This window comes from Tauraco erythrolophus, chromosome 14 (assembly GCF_009769465.1).
Source record: "Tauraco erythrolophus isolate bTauEry1 chromosome 14, bTauEry1.pri, whole genome shotgun sequence".
Classification (NCBI taxonomy): domain Eukaryota; kingdom Metazoa; phylum Chordata; class Aves; order Musophagiformes; family Musophagidae; genus Tauraco; species Tauraco erythrolophus.
The window spans coordinates 1641117-1662871 of NC_141478.1; the positions used below are offsets into that span (position 1 = coordinate 1641117).

General features: G+C 53.6%; 2 protein-coding genes across 2 annotated transcripts in view; one reads left to right on the forward strand and one right to left on the reverse strand.

Annotated features, from left to right (window-relative positions):
- Nucleotides 1-10482: 10482 nt before the first annotated feature.
- Nucleotides 10483-21755, forward strand: part of ITGA11 (integrin subunit alpha 11) — a 45838-nt gene continuing 34565 nt past the window's right edge. Inside the window, exons 1-2 of the mRNA XM_086620530.1 lie at nt 10483-10534; nt 17075-17186. Of these exons, the coding sequence (XP_086476656.1) occupies nt 10483-10534; nt 17075-17186 (164 nt within the window). The remainder of the gene's footprint in view (nt 10535-17074; nt 17187-21755) is intronic.
- FEM1B (fem-1 homolog B) overlaps nt 11246-21755 on the reverse strand; it is a 55346-nt gene continuing 44836 nt past the window's right edge. The window contains exon 3 of the transcript XR_015222550.1: nt 11246-11267. The gene's annotated coding sequence lies outside the window, so the exon portion shown is untranslated. The remainder of the gene's footprint in view (nt 11268-21755) is intronic.

Consider the following 21755-nt stretch of genomic DNA (forward strand, 5'->3'; position numbering starts at 1 on the left):
GCTTTGCCTTTTGGGAGAGCACCCAGCAGGGATGCGGAGCGCACTGGGATGCTCTCACAGGGGACAAAGCCCTCTCCGCTTGCCCCATTACAGGGCAGCCTTTATGTCCGAGGATGCTTAAATTAACACCAGTGATGAATTGCAGGGCACTGGGGATGTGCCAAGCGCTGTGGCAGAGGTGATATCCTGGGCTGCCACCTTGGCACGGGGATGCCGCCGGCTCCTGACTGCTGGGCAGCGTTTTGGCAAAGCCAGGGATGGTGGCACTCGTCCTCCGCAGGAGCACTTGCCAGTAATGGCCTTACCAGAGCACGGAGAGCGAAGCAGAGTGCTCTCCAGACACCTGGAATGTGTTAAATCTGTCTCAGGAGTCTAAAAATGGCTCATCTTTCCTTTTTTTAGAGACGGTTGTCTAGAAAACACCAGCACCAAGTGCCCTTGGAGTCAGGTGAATGGGGAGCTGGGATCAGATTTTGCTGCCTGATGGCATTTCTGGTTTGGAAAGGGATTCGAGCTGCTTGGAGGAAGTGTTTTGTGGAAGTATGGAAGCTCGTTACAGTAACCCAGTTGTGTCTTGCAGTGGGCAATGTGCTTATTTTCTGCAGTGGACTCTTCTGGAGAAATGACCAAAAATGTCCAGTTCCTAACCTGCACCCAGAGGAGCAAGAATTCCCAATAAAAGCAACGTGAGGGCTGGGCTCACGCTGGTCTGCAGGGTGGCTTGGAGCTGGTGGGACTTGTGCCATGACACCATCGAGGGTTTATCATCTCAAACCTCAACTGGATTTCAGGTCAAGTTTGCATTCATCTTTCCTGAAGGTTTTGAACCCCTCAAAGGCTGTTATGCTGCTTTCCTTTAAGAAGGAAAAACCCCATATTCTGCTCTCAGTGTAAAAATTCCCATCCCTTTCCTTAACCTACCCTAGAAACATGTTCAGCAAAACCAGTAAGCTCTGCAGGAGCTGGGTGATGCTGCCTGGGCACTGTCCCCACCCCATCAACTATTTTTTTTTTTCTCTCCCACCTTGTCTGGATGAACACAATTCCCCTAGTGAAGCACGAATCTATGTGGGTGCAGGTGATACCCCTTGGTTAATCCCCAGGAGAAGGTAGGGGGCTCGAGAGGCTGGTGCAGGGGAGACCAGGTTTGAAAAGTCTTCTTTTTTTTTTTTCCTTTTCTTCCTCCTTTGCAAAAAGATTTTTGTGCCCAGAGTTACTTTTACTGTTGCATATTTTCCCCTCCTGGAGGTTCAGCACCGTATTAATCAAACTCTCCTCTGATGTTGTGATTTTGATGGATTGCTGACTGCATGCAGCCAGTTTGGCATCTTCTCTAACGAATTAAGGTTTAAATGGCTTTACCGGTCGTATTTAGAGCTTAGCTGCGTGTGTCACTTCGACAGAATTAAACTGGGGAAAAACACCAGCCCAAACCCCAAGCAGAATTCCTGCTGCACAGCAGTCGCCTGCAGACAGGAGGAATTGCTACCCCTGGGCAAATAGAGGCAGCGGAACCAGCAGCTGCGAGTGGCTCTGCTGGGGAGCAGGAGATAAAGTAATATTCATAATAAATAGTTCAGAAGAGTTAGGTAAGAAGGATTTTAGTGCTTTTTTCCGCAAGGGAAAATTTCCCAGGGGAAAGATTCTGTTGAGATCAGGAAGATATTTAATTTCTTTTTCTTGGTTTGAGAAGGGGGGTCAAGTGCTTGGGATGGAAGGGCTTTCCCAGGGCCTCTGGAGTGATGCACAGGGGTCCAATCAATGCTGGACACTTCAGCTTTATAAGGAGGGGGGGGGAAAAAAAGCAATCATATGAATTTTTTCCTGTTTTCTGTGTGTGGAGGAGGTGTGAGTAGTATCCAGCCCGTGCTGCAGTACCTGGGAACTTGCCTAGACAGCGTGTGCCACGGGTCAGGCAGGGAATCGGGACCGCGGTTACTCAGCGTGGGCTCTGCCCCAGGGAATCCAGCCCCATAAGTCAGTGTCCGGGCAGGGTGGATGTTTGTTCATTCAAAGTAAGAAATAAACAGGGAGAGACTAAATAAATGGGAAAAAAAAAACTATGCTGGCTGAATAAACAAAGGAATTCCTGGGTAGCTGTGGTGGGTTGACCCTGGCTGGGTGCCTGGTGCCCACTAAAGCTGCTCCATCAGCTGGAATGGGGAGAGAAAATACAAGGAAAGGCTCCTGGTGGAGATAAGGATGGGGAGAGATCACCCATGGGTTACCATCATGGGTAAATCAGATGTGATTTGGGGGAATTAGTGGTGCAGGAGGAGGGGGGATGGGGGTCATGGTCAGTTCATCACACATCATTTCTGCTGCTCCTTCTTCCTCAGGGGAGGACTCCTCACACTCCTCCCCTGCTCCAGCGTGGGGGCCCTTCCCATGGGAGACAGCTCTCCATAAACTTCTCTGGCATGAGTCCTTCTCTCAGGCTGCAGTTCTTCATGACCTTCTCGAGCACAGGTCCTCCATGGATCACAAGTCCTGCCAGCAAACCTGCTCCAGCCTGGGCTCCTCTCTCCATGGGTCCACGGGTCCTGCCAGGAGCCTGCACCAGCACGGGCTCTCCACCTGGTCACAGCCTCATTTGGGCCTCCTGCTCCGGCGTGGGGTCCTCCCTGGGCTGTGAGTGGATCTCTGTTCCACCATGGACCTCCGTGGACTGCAAGGGCACAGCCTGCCTCATCGTGGTCTTCACCACAGACTGCAGGGAATCTCTGCTCCGGTGCCTGGAGCACCTCTTCCTCCTTCACTGACCTTGGTGGCTGCAGGGCTGTCTCTCTCACATGTTCTCACTCCTCTCTCTGGCTGCAGTTGCTCATGGATTTTTTTTCCTTCTTCCCTCTGAGGGTGGGGAAGCACTGGACCAGGTTGCCCAGAGAAGCTGTGGCTGCCCCATCCCTGGAAGTGTTCCAGGCCAGGTTGGATGAGGCTTTGAGCAACCTGGTGTAGTGGAGGGTCTCCCTGCCCATGGCAGGGGGCTTGGAACTGGATGGTCTTGAAGGTCCCTTCCAACCCAAACCATTCCATGATTCTGTTATCCCAGAGGTGCTACCACCATCCCTGATGGACATGGCCTTGACCAGCGGCAGGTCCATCTTGGAGCCAGCTGGCATTGACTCTATCCAACATGTTAGAAGCTTCTCCCAGAAGCCACCCCTGTATTCCCCCCCTACCAAAACCTCACCATGCAAACCCAATACAGTAGCAAACACGTCTATGGTTAGGGGTCTGGAAATACAGCGTTGGGAAAGCTGCTTGAGTCGTGAAGTCACCGTGGCAGCACCAGGCACCTGGGGACCCTCGGCCCACCTGGGAGGGGAGTGACCTTAAACCCTGGGGGACCCCATTCCCTTGCTCCCCTCGCCGTTGGGTCCTGGGGCTCCGGGGACCCTTTTAGAGGAGTTTTCACGTGCTTCGGAAAGCGGCTGTCGGAGCAGAAAGGCATCTGCAGGGAGGTGGATGTTTATAGCCGGGCGCCGACTGCCAAAACGGTGAGAAACACCGGATGAGGAACGGCTCAGCTGTTGAATTGTGGATATATTTTTGCAAAAATATCATTGGCTGAAGCTTCTCTGCCCTCCTCAGCGTGGCACCCCCGAGCCCCCGCCAGCCCTGCTCCGGCTACGGAAGCGTTCGGCCCCAGCACGAGCTTGGTGGCACGGAAGGAGAGGAGAGAAGAGTTTTGGCGAGGGCTAATAAATACAGCTTACACTAATGGAGTGCTGGGAGCTAAGGGCCAAAGTTCTTCCAAACACGGCGGGGGTGCCAAGTCTCCGCTTTCCGGAGGTGAAATTACTTCCCTCTTTTTAAAATCAAAAATAAAAGCCAATGGGTCTCTGTGGCACCACTTCACCGGCAGAGTTTCTCTTCGGTTAGTGTATGTTTTATCCTCCAATGTTGCTTCTGGAGTTGGGTGTTGCTCGTGTCCACCTTCTCCTTAGTTCAGTGGGAGAAGCAGGCGGATGGGGGGGTCTCTGGGTCCCTGTGCCTGCCTGGGATGGCGAGTGCAGGCGAAGGGACCCCGCAGCCACCGCGGGATGCTGAGGGCAGGAACCCCAACCCGCTCTGGCATGGAGGCAGATGTTGAGCATTGGTCTTGTAGCATAACTCAGGGTTTTCCTGCTCCCATGGGTAACACCCTCATGGGCACCCTGGGTCCCGGTTCAGCATGATCAACTCCACCTGATCTAGTTGGAGATATCCCTGTTCCTTGCAGGGGGGTTGGACTAGATGACCTTCGAAGGTCCCTTCCAGCCCTAACCATTCTATGATTCTATGTCCCCCTCCTTTCCCAGGCTCCAATCTCCCTCCACTTCCCTGGCTCAGGATGTACCCAGGGCGATCCCAGCTGGGGTGAGTGATGGGGAGAACCCCAGGGCACAGAAATAACCCTGGAGCATCCTCCAAGCTGTGCTGGGAGGTTTCCACCTTCCCAGTCTTGTGCTCTGCAGAGACGTAACATTTCCTGGCTCCGCACGGAGCTGACAGGCCCTGGGAGAGCCTGACTTTTTGTTTACATCAGCTTTTGTTTTGGACAACGGCCTCTCCAGAGCTCTGAGCTCAGCGGGGCTGTGCGACATCAGGCGTGACGGCACCACGTGCTTTGCTGGCCCGGACACCTTCGAGCTGCTCCCCATCACCCACGGATGATGAAACCACCCGCACCTGACTGCGCCCGGCCAGGGCTCTGAGCGTGCCGAGACCCTCATGGAGCTGCTGGTGGTCCCACTCCATGCTGCCTTTTCCCTTCCTGCCGTGCTGGAGCTGCTGGGGGTGTAATCCTGACCCCAGACCGAGGTCTTGAGCAGCATTTGGTGGTCCTGAGCTGGGGGATATGTGTAACCTGAGCATCCAACTTGCACCCGTCCTTCCCCCAAAACCGTGGGATAAGCACCCCTGGGTGCATCCCGGACCTTCTGCAGCACCATTCCCCTGGGGCTGCTCGCAATTAAATCCCACACGACACTGTCGGCCCTTCCTGCATTTATATTAGTGAATTTGGGGGTTTGTTTTCATTCCTGGCCTCTGTTTACATTCCTTGTATCCTAGATTAAGTCTTCCAAAACTCCAGAAGCAATAGCATCCAATACATGACACCGTCTGAAAGGTCAGACGCAAGGAGGCATCTGCTCCGGGGAAACGCTGAAGTTTGGAAAAAATGACCACACGTGGGAAAACCTACAGGGAATTGCTGGGATGACTTCAAAGCGCAAGGGGAGGAAGGTTGGGCAGGCGGCGAGTGGGTAGCACGAGCTCATGTAGGGTTCTCCTTCAGCTTTGGAGGTGTCGGGGCAAGAGCTTGAGCTGGGACTTGGTTGCGTCGGGTGGAAGTTCAAGTCACTCGGAATTTTTTCTCTTGAAGAGGTGCACGAAGGTTTGTCTGCTTCAGCCGTGCAGCCTGGGGTCATCTTCACGCAAGCTGCAAGGGCACGGTCAGTGCAGCGTTCTCCTTACCCAGATTTTGTAAGAAGCCCATCCAAGGATGTTCGTTTGGGGAAGACACGAGATCTTCCCTTTGGGAACGGCTCAGGAATGGTTTGTGTAATTCCCTCACCGGATCTGCAGCCAGATGAACTTGCTGCCTGGGTTGAAACTGTCCCTGCCTGCTCTTTCCTTGCTTTTTCCCGACTCTGCTGGCTTGTGCAGAAAATGCTGATGGTCAAGAAGGTCAAAACCTTGCCCAGGGCTCAGGTGCAGAGTTCAGCTCCTGGGTTTTGCTTCTGCTGAAGGGATGGGGTGTCTGGCTGCGGAGCATGGATGATCTCCAACGTGCACGAGCCTTTGTTTGCACCTTGACACTTTTCTTGGAAACTGTCAGGCTTGCAGAGAAAATAGGAGGATTTTTTTGGTCACAAACTTCTGACATCTGAGCCACGAGCAGACACTTTCCTCGGGAGCCAGACTTTTTCAGGGTTAGAAGCTGAGGGCTGCCTTTCCCCACTAAAAGCTGTTGCTCTGCCCTGTTTTCAGGAGAAAATTGTCTCGTTTCTCACTTTCTCCATCAATTTATTCCTGGCTGCCAGGGATCCCCGAGGGCTCGATGCTGCGCTCATCGGATCGGTTTTGCAGCACGGTGGGATGCACCGGCGGGACTGATCCTGCAAGCAGCTGCAAAGCCCAGCACCCTGGCCCTGAGCACCCTCCTACCCCTACATCCCCCACCAAAACCCAACAGAAAGGAAGACATCCCAAGGGCTTGCTGAGAGCCAGGCAGAGCTGGCAGCAAATCTTTTCCTACCTCCTTTCCAAGCGCCTGCGCTGGGACCGGCTGTTTGTTTGCAGCCGCCCCGGTCTCTATTGGAGATGGTCGGTGTGTGTTGGTCCCACGAGGAAGCGGAGCTGCCGGCTGGTCCTCGTCCCCCACGATGCTCACGGATAAAACCGCTCCCCTTGCTGTGGTGTGTCGAGGTCAGCAGCTGGGAAATGGAGGAAAAAAATAAAATTAAAAAAAAAAAAAAATTAAAAAATAAAAGAAAAAATAAAAGAAAAAATAAAATAAAATTAAAAAATAAAAGAAAATTAAAAAATAAAAGAAAAGAAATAATCCTCCTTCAGCTGGTTGAGTTTGTGTTTCGCCCCGTGGCAGCCCGTGGGGGTCTCCCCGGTCCCCCCCGGGCTCTGCCCCGCTGCAGGCAGAGCTTTTTTGGAAAGCGTTGCCTGGGCTGGATGAAACAGCACTGAAATTGGAGCAGGATCCAAAAAATGAAGTGGGAAGGCAGCTTTTAATATGGGCCCAGCTTTTTTCTTTTTACAGGATTAATATCATGTGCTGAATACAAGAAAATTACCTTCTATAGGCTTTTTAGCCATTAAGGAGCCCTGCTGAGTAGGGTTTTACTGGTTCTCATGGGATGTCCCCACCAGAACTTTTTGCAAGGGGTCAAAATACTATTATTTCCTCCTTTTTTTGTTCGCTCATCCGTCACTTCCAGCGACAGCTGTTTACATTTTGGAAGCATTACATCAATATTATCACAGCACAGCTCTTCTCCTTTCAACTCTCGGCATTTCTGCTCATGCCAAGCAGCTCGGGCGCGTTCGGGCGCTGGCAGCTTGGCAGAGGAGGGGTCTGCACATCAGTGACCGCACGGTTTCAACCAGTTTTGCAGAATATCAGTCGAATAAGACCCTGCTGTCCCAGTCAGGTCCAACTTAAACTAAGGAGAAACCACCAGGGATTTGCAAGCTGCTTGCAGGCAACCAGCAAAGATGGGTCTGATGGTTGTTGCTCATGATCCCGGAGCAGCTCCCGGGGTTTCTCCTTTTGCTTTGCCGCACAGGAACCGCGGCCGGTGCAGAGGAACCTCTCGCAGCAGGTCCTTTGGCAGGAGTGGGAAAGCAGATCCCTGGAAATCCCACTTTCCACTGGTTTCCAGGTCAGGGAGTTCAAGGCAGGAGGCAGCTGCTGCCGCTCAGTTTTCCATGGAGATTTTTGACTTCTGAAATGTGGTGCTTGAGATCCCACTTGCTCTTTTGGGCAGGGAGAGAGAACGCGAGGCCCAGGTCTCTTGGATGTTCTTATAATAGAATCATGGAATGGTTTGGGTTGGAAGGGACCTTCATGACCATCCAGTTCCAACCCCCCTGCCACGGGCAGGGACACCCTCCACTACACCAGGTTGCCCAAAGCCTCATCCAGCCTGGCCTTGAACACTTCCAGGGATGGGGCAGCTACAACTTCTCTGGGCAACCTGCTCCAGTGCCTCACCACCCTCAGTGTAAAAAATTTCTTCCTTAGATCTGATCTAAATCTCCCCTCTTTCAGTTTAAAGCCATTGCCCCGTGTCCTGTCACTCCACGCCCTTGTCCAAAGCCCCTCTCCAACTTTCTTGTAGCCCGTTTACATACTGATTTTCCCATTCTTTCCTCCAAAACCCTTCAAGCCTCCTGTTTCCAGCAATCTGCTTCCAAACAACTTTTCTGAAAACTGAACCGAGATGCAAATTGCAAGATTATATAGGCCTTTTGTCTTTTTTTTTTTTTTTTTTTCAGGAAAAACTTCCTTGGCCTCCAACTGCATGGGAGAGTTTAGTTCCCAGCGAGGGATTTCCCCTCTCCTGCCCCGTCTGCGGCCCCGAGCTGGGAGCAGTGAGGCTGCGACTCCTGCTCAGAGCATCCACTTCTCAGGGATCCCTCCCTCTGTGCTCTGGTTATTCTGTTTTAAAGCTCATCTGTGTTTCCTGCCCAAACTTTTCAATATTTCCTTTCATTCCCTAAAAAAAAAAGTCTTAACTTTCACCAAACCAGAAATGCGTTTTGTTCCTTTCAGTTGCTGCTGTCCTCTGAAATTCTGTTTTTTGCTCCAGAGTTATATAGGTGGAAACCAGCTGGGAAATGTAGTTAAGAACTGAAAATGTTTAATTCTGTCAAGCAGCGTTTTGCTGGTGGAAAAGAGTGGAGTACAAAAAAGCTAAAGAGCATCCGCATCTCTGCGCCTGTTTGGATCCTACTGCTGCTTTGATCTCCGTTCCAGACATGTGTCCTCTCCCGCCTGCAGACCCCAAACATATATTTTTAGGAGGAAAGAGGGGAAAATGAAAAGAAACTGGATCTCCCAGACGCTCTGTTTCATCCAAGAGTGTCTCCAGCAGAGCTTATCTCCCTCCCACAGACCCCAAACTGTCCGACAGACACTCGGTAGACGGAGATGTCTGTGCTTGGACCCATCCCAAGAGATCTTCAGTCTCGGCTGGGTGGGAAGAGGGATGAAAAGCCCATCAAGGACCTTCACTTGCTCTTCTGCATCGAGGGGAGGAGGGCTGGTGGTGCGGCAGTGGCTGCAGAGGGTGGGTGGCTCTGGCTTTGCTTTTCTCCTGCTGCACGGTCGGTCTCGTGGAGCTTGATCGCTGCAGGTAGCAACTGCACGTGGAGATGCTCCTGTTGGCAAAAAGGGCTTGGGCTGGAGGGTGGGTAGGGAAGGACCTCCAAGGTCACATCTACTGTCTGAAAACAAACCAAAGACTCGATTTATCTTTTCTGGTTGGAAAAAGTGGAAGCAAGGCGGTGGCTGGTCTCACCTCCCCAGCAGAGCCGCCCCAGCTCACTGTGTGGTCTGGTCTGTGGGTGCTCGGTGCTGCATCCCAGCCCCAAAGCCTCGCCAAGGTCAAAGCTCAGCTTCCTCCTGGGCGCCTCCTCCAAAGGGTGTCCCCAGCTTGGGGAGGAAGAAGATGGAGGGAGAAAATCCCACCCTGGGGACACTGCTGTGCTTCGGGTGTTTAGGGCTGCATAGTCCAGCCCAGAGGTGACGGGGCCCTAAATGGCAGTGGTGGCTGTCAGGGGGACACTGGAGATACTGGCCCAAGGGCTGTGCACAGCGGGAGCGCCTGGTCGTGCCCAGCAACAGCCCTGGCAGCAGTGAAGAAAAAGCTTCTTAGCAGTTTTCCTCCTGCTCCTTTGCTGTTTGCTTCCAGCCGGGTTCTCCTGGGTGCCTGCGCCAGCAGCAGTGTGCTCCCCCCTGGGGAAACTAGAGAATCATGGAATCATTAAGGTTGGAAAGGGCCTCTAAGATCAAGTCCAACTGTCAACCCAATACCACCATGCCCATTAAACCGTGTCCTGAAGTGTTACATCTACATGTTTTTTGAACACTTCCAGGCGTGGTGACTCCACCGCTTCCCTGGGCAACCTGTTCCAATGTTTGACCACTCTTTCAGTAAAGAAATTCGTCCTGATATCTAATCTAAACCTCCTCTGGTGCAACGAACTGGCCTGCAAACTAAATGGTGTGACCAGGTGTCCCAGCACTGCATAGTGCCCTGCAGCATCACAGCAGCCTCCTCGGTGCCGTGGACACCAGCTCTGCTCTCCTCCACCCTGGGGGTGGCACCTGAGTGGAGGTGGAACCCAACCGGAGGTGACATCTGAGCAGACGTAGCACCCAAGAGTGGGTGGCATCTGAGTGGAGGTAGTGCCCAAGCAGAGCTGGCACCCAAGTGGAGGTGGCTGGAGGTGGCATCCAAAGCAGACGTGGCACCTGAATGGAAGGAGCACTGAGCGGAGGTGGCTGGAGGTGGCACCCAGGGAGAGAGGTGGCATCCGAATAGAGGTGGCACCTGAGTGGAGCTGACACCAGAGCACCCTGACCAGAAGTGACACCCCACAACCATCAGCAACCCCATCCAGACTTTCCATCACCAAGCCCCCACCGGGGCGAGGGGTCCTGCGGGGACCCCAGCGGGGTGCCGCAGGGAGAGGACCGGGGTGCTGCGGTGGGGTTGAAGTTTCACCACCCCGCTGGGAAGCCGATCCCTAAAGGGTGCCGCGGCCGGGCCAAGCCTGTCCCCTCTCCCGTCCTCTCCCTCTGTACCTCCTCCAAGTTTCGCTCGTCCCTCCCACTCCCTCCCAATGCTCTCCTTCTGTCAGGGAGCCGGGAAAGGCTGGGGATAAGGAAAGGACTCTGCAGCGAGGCTACCAGTCTGGCGGGCTGCCGGCCGCGGCTGCTCGGGGCCGGGGAGCGGGGCAGCCGGCGCGCCCATGGACCTGCCCAGCGGGATGCTCCTCGCCTGCTCCCTCTGCCTCCTGCCCGGTAAGCGCCCGCTCCCCCTCCCTCGCCCCCCCACCCCCCGCGGTGAGGGAAAAGCAACCGGGAATAACTTCAGTTTATCTGGGAAAGTCGCTGGAGAAAGCCCGGGGTGTTGGGAAAAGTCTCGCTGGGAGCAGGAGGGAGGTGGTCGCTTTGGGGGTGGGTGAAGGGGAGTTGGAAGGGATGGAGGGGCTCGATGGGTACTCAGGGGGGCATCCGCTCCCGGTTCCCCCCCCTCCTCGGCTGCGGAGCGGCGTTAGTGAGTGGTTTAATGAAGCATCAGATGGTGGTGGTGGGGAAAAAGTCCCCACAAAATAAGCGCGGACCCTTTTACCCTGAGTTAACCTTTTGTGATCCGCAGGTAGTTTGTGCCGGGGACTGGGGCAGGGCGGGGAGAGGGGGGGTTACGCTTCTTGCTGGCCCCTCTCAGGCACCCTCGGGCTCGCTCCTTGCAGAACGAGCCTCCCCAGCCCGGGTCATTTCTGCTGCAATTCCATCTGGCATCCTCCGGCGCTCAGCCCAGCTCCGAGCCGCCGCGCTGGGACCGCCCGGTCCTGCAAAGGAGGGGAAAAAAAAAAATAAAAAAAGAGTTTTCCCCCCTTACCAGGACCGCTGCCACCGTCTCCCACCTCCCGCCACCCTCCAGCGCTTCTCGCTGCACGTTTCTAACCATCCCGATGGAAAAACACGCCAGATTGGCGCTTTTTTTTGGTGTGGGTTTTTTTTTTTTTTTTTACTTCTTTTATTTTTTTTTCCCCCTTTCTAATTGCATTGTTGCTTGATCCTTAAAAACGAGCCGCGGCCGAGCTGCCTTTCTTCGCTTAATGGGGAACATGTGGCCGTCTCGGATGGCGGTGGCGAGCACGGCGGGGCCTGGGGCTACCGGGGCTCGGGGCGCGGGGCTGCCGGGGCGCGGTGCCCCGCGCCCCGGCAGCCCCGCGCCCCGAGCCCCGGTTTGGCGACGGCGACACGGTCCCGGGCGCTGCTTGCGTGGGCCACCGAGTCCGTGGGGTGAAATGCCCCTCAAGAGGGGCTGCCCGGAGGTACGTGGCGGTTATTGCGGAGCGGAGCCGCGGGAGGGGGGATGTGGCTCCGGAGGGGAGCCTCGGGGGGGACAGAAATCCTCCGCCGGAGCCCTTTGTGCCCACGGGGGGTTCTGCCCGCGGGGGGTTCTGCCCACATTGGTTTCTTCCCACCAGTGTTTCTGCCCTCGGGGGGTTCTGCCCACGAGTGTCTCTGCCCACAGATGTTTTCTGCCCTCGGGGGGTTCTGCCCACGAGTGTCTCTGCCCTCGGGGGGTTCTGCCCACAGGGGTTTCTGCTCGCGAGTGTTTCTGCCTGCTGGGGTTTCTGCTCACGAGTGTTTCTGCCCACGGGGGTTTCTGCCTATGAGTGTTTCTGCCCATGGGGTTTTCTGCCTGCACCTGGAGCAGCCGGCGACGGCCGGTGGGAAGGGTTAGTGCTTCCCCACTCCATGGTGGTCTCTGGACCCGGAGGTGTCGTGGCTCCTGGTCGATATGTTTTGCTGAGGTCTAACACTGGCCTTCAGCCGTCCAGACTGAAAGAAAATTTGTGCCACGTGCGGGACCCCCTGGGCTGAGCCGAGGGTGCTGGGCTGGGATGTACACCCCTGGGAACGGTCCCTTCGCCGTGTGCTGCCCAGCCTGGTGGGTGCCCTCAGGTGCGAACGATGCCCAGATGTGCTTTGCCTGAGAGAAACCCCCCTCCCCGCTCTCTCCAGTGGCCCCAGGGGACGTTTCTGCATGCAGGCTCTGTCCCCACTCTTGCATCGTCCCACGAGCACCATGGCGTCTCCGGTGCTTCCCTGGTTATTACTTGTCACCAGAAATACAGCCAAGGGAGGAGGCAGGCAATACCCTTCCAGCAGGCACCTGGCAGGGCTAGGGACCCTGGCGCCATGCCTCCATGCCAGCCCACCTTGGGGACAACCAGAGGTGTCCCCAAATTTCGGATCAGGCCAGCTCCTCTTCCCCGAGGCTTCGGTGCAAGCAGGGTGCAGGTCTGGGATGAAAGTGGGAGAACCTGGCCAAGGGGTGCTGAGCTGTGGCTTGTTGGAATGAATACCTGATGCACTGAGATGCCATCACTTCCCTTGGGTCAGACCATCCATCTGTTTTCCTTCCCTGGTTTGGTTTTCCAGAGAAGGTAGTCAGCTCCTTCCCTCTCTAAAGGGCCACCAAATGGTAAAACCATCGTGCTTGCACCATGGGCCACGTTTGGGATTGTCCAGGTGGGTTTCCAAGGGACTCTCCAGTCCAGGCTTTGATGACGACCACTTAATTTTGGGTGGCTGCACAACCCCAACAGCGGGACAAAGGGACCCCACCACCCCACCTGCCTGTTGTCCATCCACTGGCCAAGGTTTGGCCAGGGAAGGTCCATCAAACAGACCCCCCAAGCCCTGTGGTGCGTGGGGCTCTGAGAAGCCAGCACCCCTCCATGACCCCCACAACCTATCGCTTTCCTGGCATCTCCCTGGCAAAGGGGCAGCCAGAGACCTGCCGCTCTTTATTCCCGATGCTGTTTGCTTTATCACTAATGAACACGCCGCAAAAGAATAATCAACACATTCCTTAGGGCTGTGAAACGTGGCCTCTGCTCCTAAAGCTATCAAACAGCTTCTCCCCAGATTTGGGGGGCCAGAAAGCTGGAATTACGGAAGCACAAGGTACTTGTGTAGTTAACGCCCCGGAGCTGTTTGTCAGAGATTTTGTGGGTAACCAGGAATGTTAGAACACACGAGCGGGCGATGACTGATCCTCTGTTCATCCTCACGATTCCCTGGCTCTCCAGCCGCCGCTGCAGCAGCCACCAAACCCCGCGCCGTTCCCTAACAGCTGATGACAAACGCTGGCTTTGACATAGCGACCTGGAGAGGAATTTGGAGCTTTTGGCATCTCATTCGGCAAAGATGGGAATTAAAGCTAGAGGGAAGCTCGAGGAGATGTGGCCCACCCTGCTCCTTCTTGAGACCTGCTGGTTTTTGCCTAAATCTCAAGCTTAAACATTTTCTAGTTAAGCCAAATATTTCATTCCTAAGAAAAGCAGGAATAATGTGCATGGCAGATGGGTTGCAGGGGAGCATCCGATACCACCAAAGCCCACGTTGGCGGTGGGGATGGGGTCACAGGAGCCCAGTGGCATTGCCAGGGCTGCTGAGGATGCCAGGGTCACCGTGGCAACGTTGGGGTCCATGGACCCGCTGCCCCATCACAGAAGTCACATCTCCTGCATGGGTTTGAGTGATGAGAGAGGAAAGGGGAGCGAGACCAGCAGGGCAGGTTTCAGAGTGCCAGATGGAGCTGCTTGACCCCGGCACGCTCCAGGTTTTTGGCAGATGTGAACTTTCCCCTCGCCATGTGCTCCCGGGCTCCTCCAGCTTGCAGCTCACTCGTCCCTGCAAGAAAGTAAGAGCCTGACACGGCACGTGCTCTTCTCATGTCCCATTCGTACTCTTTTCCTCGGATCACCTGTAGTGCCCCCAAATTCAATGTCACCTCTCATGTCACCCCTGGGGACCCGGGGAAAGCTGCCTTTGCCCTGTGGAATTCTGCAGAAGAGCCCACATGGACTCAGAAACAGTTTTCCATGGGTTGGACTCAGGCACAGGCTCCAAGATGCTTCTCCCACCCCATGTCGTTGCCCATGCCTCGGCTCCAGAAACTCCATCTCGAGCTGTGAAAGTGCTGGAGGCCAATGAAACAGGCTGGGTTTGCACGATGCCATCTGAAAAATTAACTGCATTTTCCCCACAGTCAAAAATAAAAATATATAGGCAATTCTTCCGGCAGCTCCACTTCTCCCTAAATCGCAAAGGTTTGGAGCGAAGACAGCGGGCTAAAGCCCCAAACCTCTCCGGGCAGCAGAAGCAGCCTTGGGGCACCACGGCAAATGCCCCCAAGCTGCATGACAGCACCTTGCCCGGGTCCCTTTGCCAGCGGTGAATCCAACCACCTGCCCGAGGGCTGCGGGCAGGGGGCACGGGCAGAGGTGTGGGCAGGAGGAGGGTGTCGGGGCCCCAAGAGCATCCCCTTCCCTTACAGGGAAGACTTATTTTTGTTCTTTTTGGCAGAATAGGTGGCTTTTATTCTCAGTATTGTTTCCCAAATGTGTTTTGTTTTTTGTTTTTTTTTCCTTTCCAATATTTGACCTGACAAGAATCAAAAGTTTGGACTCGACAGAAGCTCCGGTTCGGAAAGGAGGTATTTGAGGCTTCCTGCCTTGGCAGCATCGCAAGCAAAACATGTGGCTTTTGGTCACTTATTTATGACAGTGATGTCACTCCCGACAAGAAAATGAGCCTCGGTTCTTTGGGTTGCTAAATCTCCTTGACAACCTCTCAAAAATCTCCCATTAGTTTAAGCCAGTTTAAATATTCTCCATTTTTTTTTATTTTATTTTTTTTTGCCTCTCTGCCTCGAATGCACCCACATCTGTCGGCTTTCGGAAATTCCTCCCCTCTGCCATCCATTGCCTGGAAACTTTCTTCCAGCTCGTTTTGCTTTCCCAGCCCCATCGCTTCCTCCGGTCCCCGCTATCTGCCGCTCCCCCCTGGATCAGAGATCTTTGCACTTAATGAAACATTTCTCCTATTTATTTGGGGGCTTATACTGCTTTTCACAAGCCTGGCTGCCTTTTGCAAGAAGCTACAGCTGCACGGTGGGGTTCTAAAGCCAGGAGCCATGGGATGGGGTTCTCCAACTTGTCCCAGTGCTCCCACTCCCCAAAAACTTCTGCTTGGGGCAGAGAAATTCTACTGAAGGCCAAAAATAGGAAGAAAATCCGTCACGTCCTCTGTGACACTTGCTCTGCACCCAAGTGATGGAGATGTTTCTGCATTATCTGGAATTGAACCTCGCTTGAAATACAAAACTCCCTCTCCAAAAGACACCCCTCTCTCTTCCAGCCACGTCCAGGGGGTCACCCTGTCTCGCTGGGGGCAGCGAGGTGACACCCCGGGGTGCTCCCAGCTCCCCAGGACCTCCCCCCTCCCCCTTGCCCATCACTCCTCTCCATGGCTGGTCCCAGCCTCAGCTTCTCCTCTGGCTGATGGTTAACTCAGAGGAGCCTTTAATTTGTTCTGTAGTGTTAAATAAGGTCAATTTAACTTGTTTTGTAATGTTAAATAAGGTCAACCTACCACGAAATGTGCTGGCCCTCATCCCTCACCCCCCTGTCTCCTTTTTTTCCCCCTGCTTTCTAGAATTTCTTTTTGTAGCATTTCAGAGCTCCTACCTCAGCTCTCCTTGGCCAGACTCCGCCGGGCTCTGCTTACGGAGCCAACATTGCAGATTTGTTCCTTTGACCACAAAAAAAAAAAAAAAAAAAAAATTCAGGTTTATCCCGGACATTCCTACCTATAAAACCACTTTCCATCCTGAATTTTTCTGCCTGGGAAGCGGCATTCCCAGTGTCTCCTGTTGACAACTCCTTTATACCCCTATAAATACCAAACGTGATCCTTCTGCTGCTTTTAAAGCCATCCTCACCAGGGACACCAGGACCTTTTATTTGCAACCTCAGCTACTTTCTGCCCGAAGGGGAACAAAGAACCGGGATATCCCGGCTATCATATATCTCTCCCTGCAGCACCATCTTGCTGGGACCTGGGCCATGGTCCTCTACGCTTAAGCAAACCCATGAGGAAAACAATATTATAAATTAAAACCACCTTCCCGTAGAAGCCAGGCAGCGTTTGTACCTGTGGAGGGTTCAAACGTGATGCCTGAGCCAAAGCCTGTGGGTCTCCAGATAAAGACCAGGATGTTGTGGGCTGATACCTACTGGGATGTGGACCATGGGACATGGGACCGGAGGCAACACAGTGCATGAATCTCTCTGCACAGACAGGGATGAGTGATGGGCTCCAGACCGGCACATCTTTCCTTTATCACAAACCAGAATCACACTTTTGCTCTGGTAGCAGCAGTGGGCACCAGCTCAGCAGCTCCAAGGAGCACATCGGTGCCTGCTGGGGTGAAGCCCCTTTGCAGGTGGGCTGGGGAAGGGGAACACCCTCCAGGGCTTGCACAGCTGTGGCCTCTCAGCCCTAAATGAACCTGCTTAAAGCTGCAGCCCCAGGAGTGGCAGCTCCCTGGGGGCTCAGGGCTGGAGAGAGGAGTGCTGGGTGGCTGCAGGTGAGGTGGAGCTGGTGCACTCTGGGGATGGCAGCCTCACAGCTGGCCATGGGAATGCTGTGCCCCAGAGCTGCTGTGATGGGGTAAAACCACCTCTGTCTTGCCTAAGACCCTCCTGGGCATGTTGTGCATTTTAGGAGAGCAGCGTTCCCAGGATGATTGAGGTTGGAAGCACCTCTGGAGACCATCTAGTCCAAGCCCTGCTCAAGCAGGGTCACCTGGAGCTGGTGGCCAGGGCTGTGTCCAGCTGGGGTTTAGATGTCTCCATGGGTGGAAGCTGCACAACCACTTGGGGTGACCTGTTCAGTCTCTGACCACAGTCAAAAAGTATTTTCTCCTACCATCCCAGCACCTTGGCTGATGGGATCCTTCTTTTCTCTCCCCAGGGTTCAGTGACACCTTCAACATTGACACCAAGAGGCCCAAAATCATAGCTGGCTCTAAGGAAGCGTATTTTGGCTACACAGTGCAGCAGCATGACATCGGGGGGAAGAAATGGTAAGTGAGCTCTGCGCTGGCCTCGGGAGAGAGACCTACACTAACTTACCTGAGATGCTGAACATCTCCTCCTGCTCCATCCAACCTCCGGCTTGGGGTGGGCAGCTCCAAGGGAAACGAGCTTTGCTCTTGGTGATGCTGGTGCCAAGCCAGCCTGGGCAAATTAGAGAATAGAAACCGTTTTCCTTTCAAAAAGAGGAGATTTATGTGGGGCTTAACGGTGTATTTTGCGTTTGGTGGGTATATGTGTATGGAGGGTGCCATGCTCTGGGTCCTGCCCAGCTGCCTTTTGGTGGCAGGTGCTGTGTGTGGGGCTTTGCTTCAGGCAGGTTCATGGTTTGTTGGGGCCTCTCAGCCTCCAACGCTCACTGGAAACTCATCTGGGTTTTGGGTCGAGGCCATCTCATTTTATGGAGTTTCCACCAAAGGGCTGTGGTCTGCAGAAGTGCTTAGACCTGCCTGTGTCCGTCAGGAGAGCAAGATGAAGCTCAGATGGGTTTTGGTCGAGTTTCAGGTTTCTCGGCATGTTTTGCTCCTTGCCAGGGCAGATCCTCGCTGGGGGATCCTGCACAGATGTTGGCCAAGACTCTTGGTGCTTTCCAGGAGCACATCTGGATGCTGGAGCAATGAGGGCAGCTCCAAAGCCCATTCAATTCCCAGTGACTCCATTGTAGCGGAGCCGGAGGATCTGCCCCACAGGTGGAGAGCAGCCAGGCTTAGGCAGCAAGCCAGTGTGTAATGAATGCAGTTGGATACCCCTGGAATTCCAAAATCAGACCTGTGCTTTGCTGGTGCTGGAGGGGGGCACGGGGCTGGACCCTGTCCCGTGTCCTCAAGCCGAGCTGATGTTTGGCTGCTGGGAGGAGTGGGGAGGTTTGGCTTTAACCTCCAGCTGCCCACCTGCCACCAGCTCAGCCTGAAACCTCCCTGCCCACCGCTTCCCTCCTGTTTAATGGAGGGTTGGGGACAGGCATGCTGTGGTGAACCTGTCTGCAGGCTCTGGTTTCCCGCAAGGATTTCGTGCTTTTCCCAAATGGTACCATGCTGAGTCTCCCTGGAAACATCCCCATGGCAGGTACCAGGGCATCCTCGCAGGGTGACATCCCCATGGTCCATGAGCAAGTTCATGTGCAGCAATCGGGGAGCTTTCTCCTGGAGCTGCCCCTACCTCCCTGTGTTGGGGACTGGGTGGTCTCTTTGGGATCCTTTCCACCCGTGTTGTCCGTGAACCTGTGCTATGGGACTCTTTCCCAACCAGCCAGCTTGCACTTAATAAACCAGAAGCCGGAAACATCTGGCATGGGACAGCCTTTCTTTACTTGAGAACATGGATATTTACCCAAAGAAATGCTTTTTTGGGGGAAGAGTAAAGAATTTTGGGCTGCCTGACAGCACAACTGTTCATGGCCAAAGCCACTGGAGCACGACATAAACATGGCTGTCAAGTGGTTCCAGTAAATAAAGCAAATTCCTGCAAAGTTCCCTGCTCGTGACCTGGCGGGGGTGGCTGACGTTAATGGGTGATGGTGCTCTGCTTGATGTGAAGTCTTCCATCCTTGCCTCTTCCCAGGCCATGATGGAGCACACCTGGGCAGCACCGTGTGCTTAATTTCTAAGGAGGTCTCAGCCCAACCTGGTGTCTCCATCCCTCACCTGCTCCTGGGCAGAGCCCAGGCATGTCTGCGAGGTGGTGGGATGGAGACCGTGCTCTCCAGGGTGGCCGATCTGATGATTCAGAGCATGAGAGCCCTTCGCTTGTGCAGAACTTTGCTGTGAAATACCTTCTATCAGGAATAGATCCAAAACCCAAAAAATCCACTGGTATTTGTGCTGACCCCTGCAAGATACTCCAGCTCTGCAGAAGTGCCTGCAGGGTCAGGGCTAAGCCCAGGAAAAGCTGTTTGGTTCTCCAAAGTGGATAAGGAGCAGGAACCGAGTGTCTTTGCCATCACATTCCTCCCTGCCTCTGCTTCTGGAGAATATCCCTTTCCCATATCCCGTTTCATCCTAAACATGCTAAAAATCTCCTGTTGGAGGAGAGCAGCCTAACCGGGTGTGGACGGTGCGCAGGCACCTTGCTCCAAGGTCCTCGCATGTCACCGTGCTCCTCAAATGACAAAATGACATCCATAGGTGGTGGGAAACCACCCCCTGGGACCACAACCGAGCCTTGGTCCCTAGGAAAGAGCCTCCTCTCTGACCCCTGGGCAGGAGATGCAGGGCATGGATGTGGCCAAGCCTGTCCCATCCCTTGACCCATCTTGCCGAGGTCCTGGCCAAGGTGTTTAAGAGGGATCTGGTGTGATTCCCTCCTGCCCCTCAGGGTTTTGTTTCCCTGCCAGGAGGGACAGCAGCAGCAGGTAGGGTGTTCAGTGCTTGCATGGGCTGGTTTTCCTGTTCTGCAGAGATTTCTACCCAAAATGAGCTCTCAGAGGGAGAGGCCCTGCAGAGATTAGTGGAAAACACCCATATTTTTTTTTTTAGATATTTTCAGCCCAATTGTAGCTATAGATGCTGGTTTAGGCATGATCCTGGCTGCACCCTGGCAAAGGGACCCCAATTCCGTGCCGTTTAGGGGCTTTTATGCTTTTTTTCCTCATTCCTTTGAGCTGCCACCATCACTGATGGGGTGGTCAAGGACTGGCTTCCCTGAGAGCCAGTGAAGGGAAGATTCTTCTTCCTTTCCCCAGCAGGACACTGGAGCAAAGACCAGCTCTGGCTTGTTCTGGTCCTTGTCCCATCTCTCCTGCTAACAGCAGGCAGGACCCAGCTGTAGTTTTCTCTTCTGCATGGAAAAAGAAAAAAAAGGGTGTTCTCTGCACCGAACGAGTGTGTGCGTAGACGTGAGTGCAGCATCTATTTGAATATGCAATTATGTAGGATAAAATGCCTGTTAAATATGTGTACACAGTTAGAAAATGAAGCCACCATGACTCACTCTGGTTAAAGGATAAATGACTGAACAAACAAAATATCTATAGTATAAACCAAGGACGTACAGAGAGATGGATAATAATTGTGCTGAGCCTCAGCCAAGCCCGGGAGCTGGCAGGAGGCAGAAGAACTGGAGATGCCAAGATGAAACCCCAGTTGCTGGTAAAGGCAGAAGCCAGACGAACGTCCTTCAATGCCATCCCCGAGGAGTTCAACAAAATCTGCTGAAAGGCAGAAGAGCTCAGAGGAACTAAATGGTTATCTCAGGAGCGGTGGTTCCTACAGGAGCGATGGTCATAACAACGTGCGGAGACCCGGCTGCCAAATACCAAACGTGGAATCTGAGGACTTTGGCACCTATCCTTCAGTCTGAGCCTTTTAATGCTGCTCTTGGCTGGTGTGGATGGGTTTAGAAGGGTTTCAAAGCAGCTTTTATATATATGTGAAAAGCTAAAAAAGAAATATATATATATAAATTTGATATATATATATCTGTATGTGTAGGCATATTTGGGTGAATGTGTATACACAAACTCATATATAATATTCTGCAGGTATATTTTTAGTTACGACAAGTTCCCTTTTTCCAACCTTTCGAGGAAGGAGCCAGGCCATTTGCACACGGGGGCTGTAACTACAACACTGATAGTGGAAAATCTGGAAGGAAAGAATTCAGATTATTGAACTTCAGGGGAAAAAAAAAAAGAAACCAACCACTTGGATATATACTGCTTGAAAAGCTCATCCATTCCTGGGGTGGCTTTTCTCTGCTCATCATCTTCCCGAGCAGCAAGTGGCTTCCAGACCTCTCTCTCAACACTTTCTCTCCCTTTTTCATTAAGCTGGAGGTGCAACCCAAGTGCCTTTTCCCAAGTATGCGAGTGGAAAAGATGACAGCAAGCTACTGAAACTCATCCCACCATGCACCGTAGCTCCGTACAGCGGCGGTCAGGCAGCGGCTGCCCTGCCCTGGCACGTTGCTGGTGCAGGCAGGGCAAGTGGTGCCCGGCGTTACGGGATCTGAGCATCCCTTATCCCCAGGATTGGGCATCTCAGATGAAACCTGGGGGAAACGGGAGCTCCCCATGCTGCTGTGCTTGGGGTAGAGTGGCCTGGCAGGAGTTTTGGTAGAAGCAGAGGGAGTTACTGTAAGGGCAGAGATGATCGTGGTGTTGACTCAAAGGGCTGCCTTGGCTTGGAGCTGTTCCTCTGCCCAAGTCATACTTTGGTTCATGCCTTTTTGGGGGTATTTAAGGTACGAATCGCATGAGTTTGGGCACGTTTGTTGTTGTGGATGGATTTAATTGGGCAAAATACGTGTGTTCAGACATGAAGAGAGTTCCCACCAACGCGCGTGGGACGTACGTCCCGCAGACGTAGAAGCTCTCGTCCCCGTGTGCGCTCTGCTCGTGCTGTACGTGGATGTTTGTGGCAAACGGGAAACGCCTTGAGTTTGGGGAGAAAATATTCTTAGAGGTCTAAAATCAGGTTAAAATAGGGCAGCAGCTGCGATGCTCCTCGCAGAGAGTGCTGGGACTGCTGCCCCGTGCCGGCTGTGTCTGCGGATTGAAAGTTTCCAGCTATGCAAAAAATGAAGCTTGAGAAGAACTGGCCATGGAAGGAAAACCTTGGGAA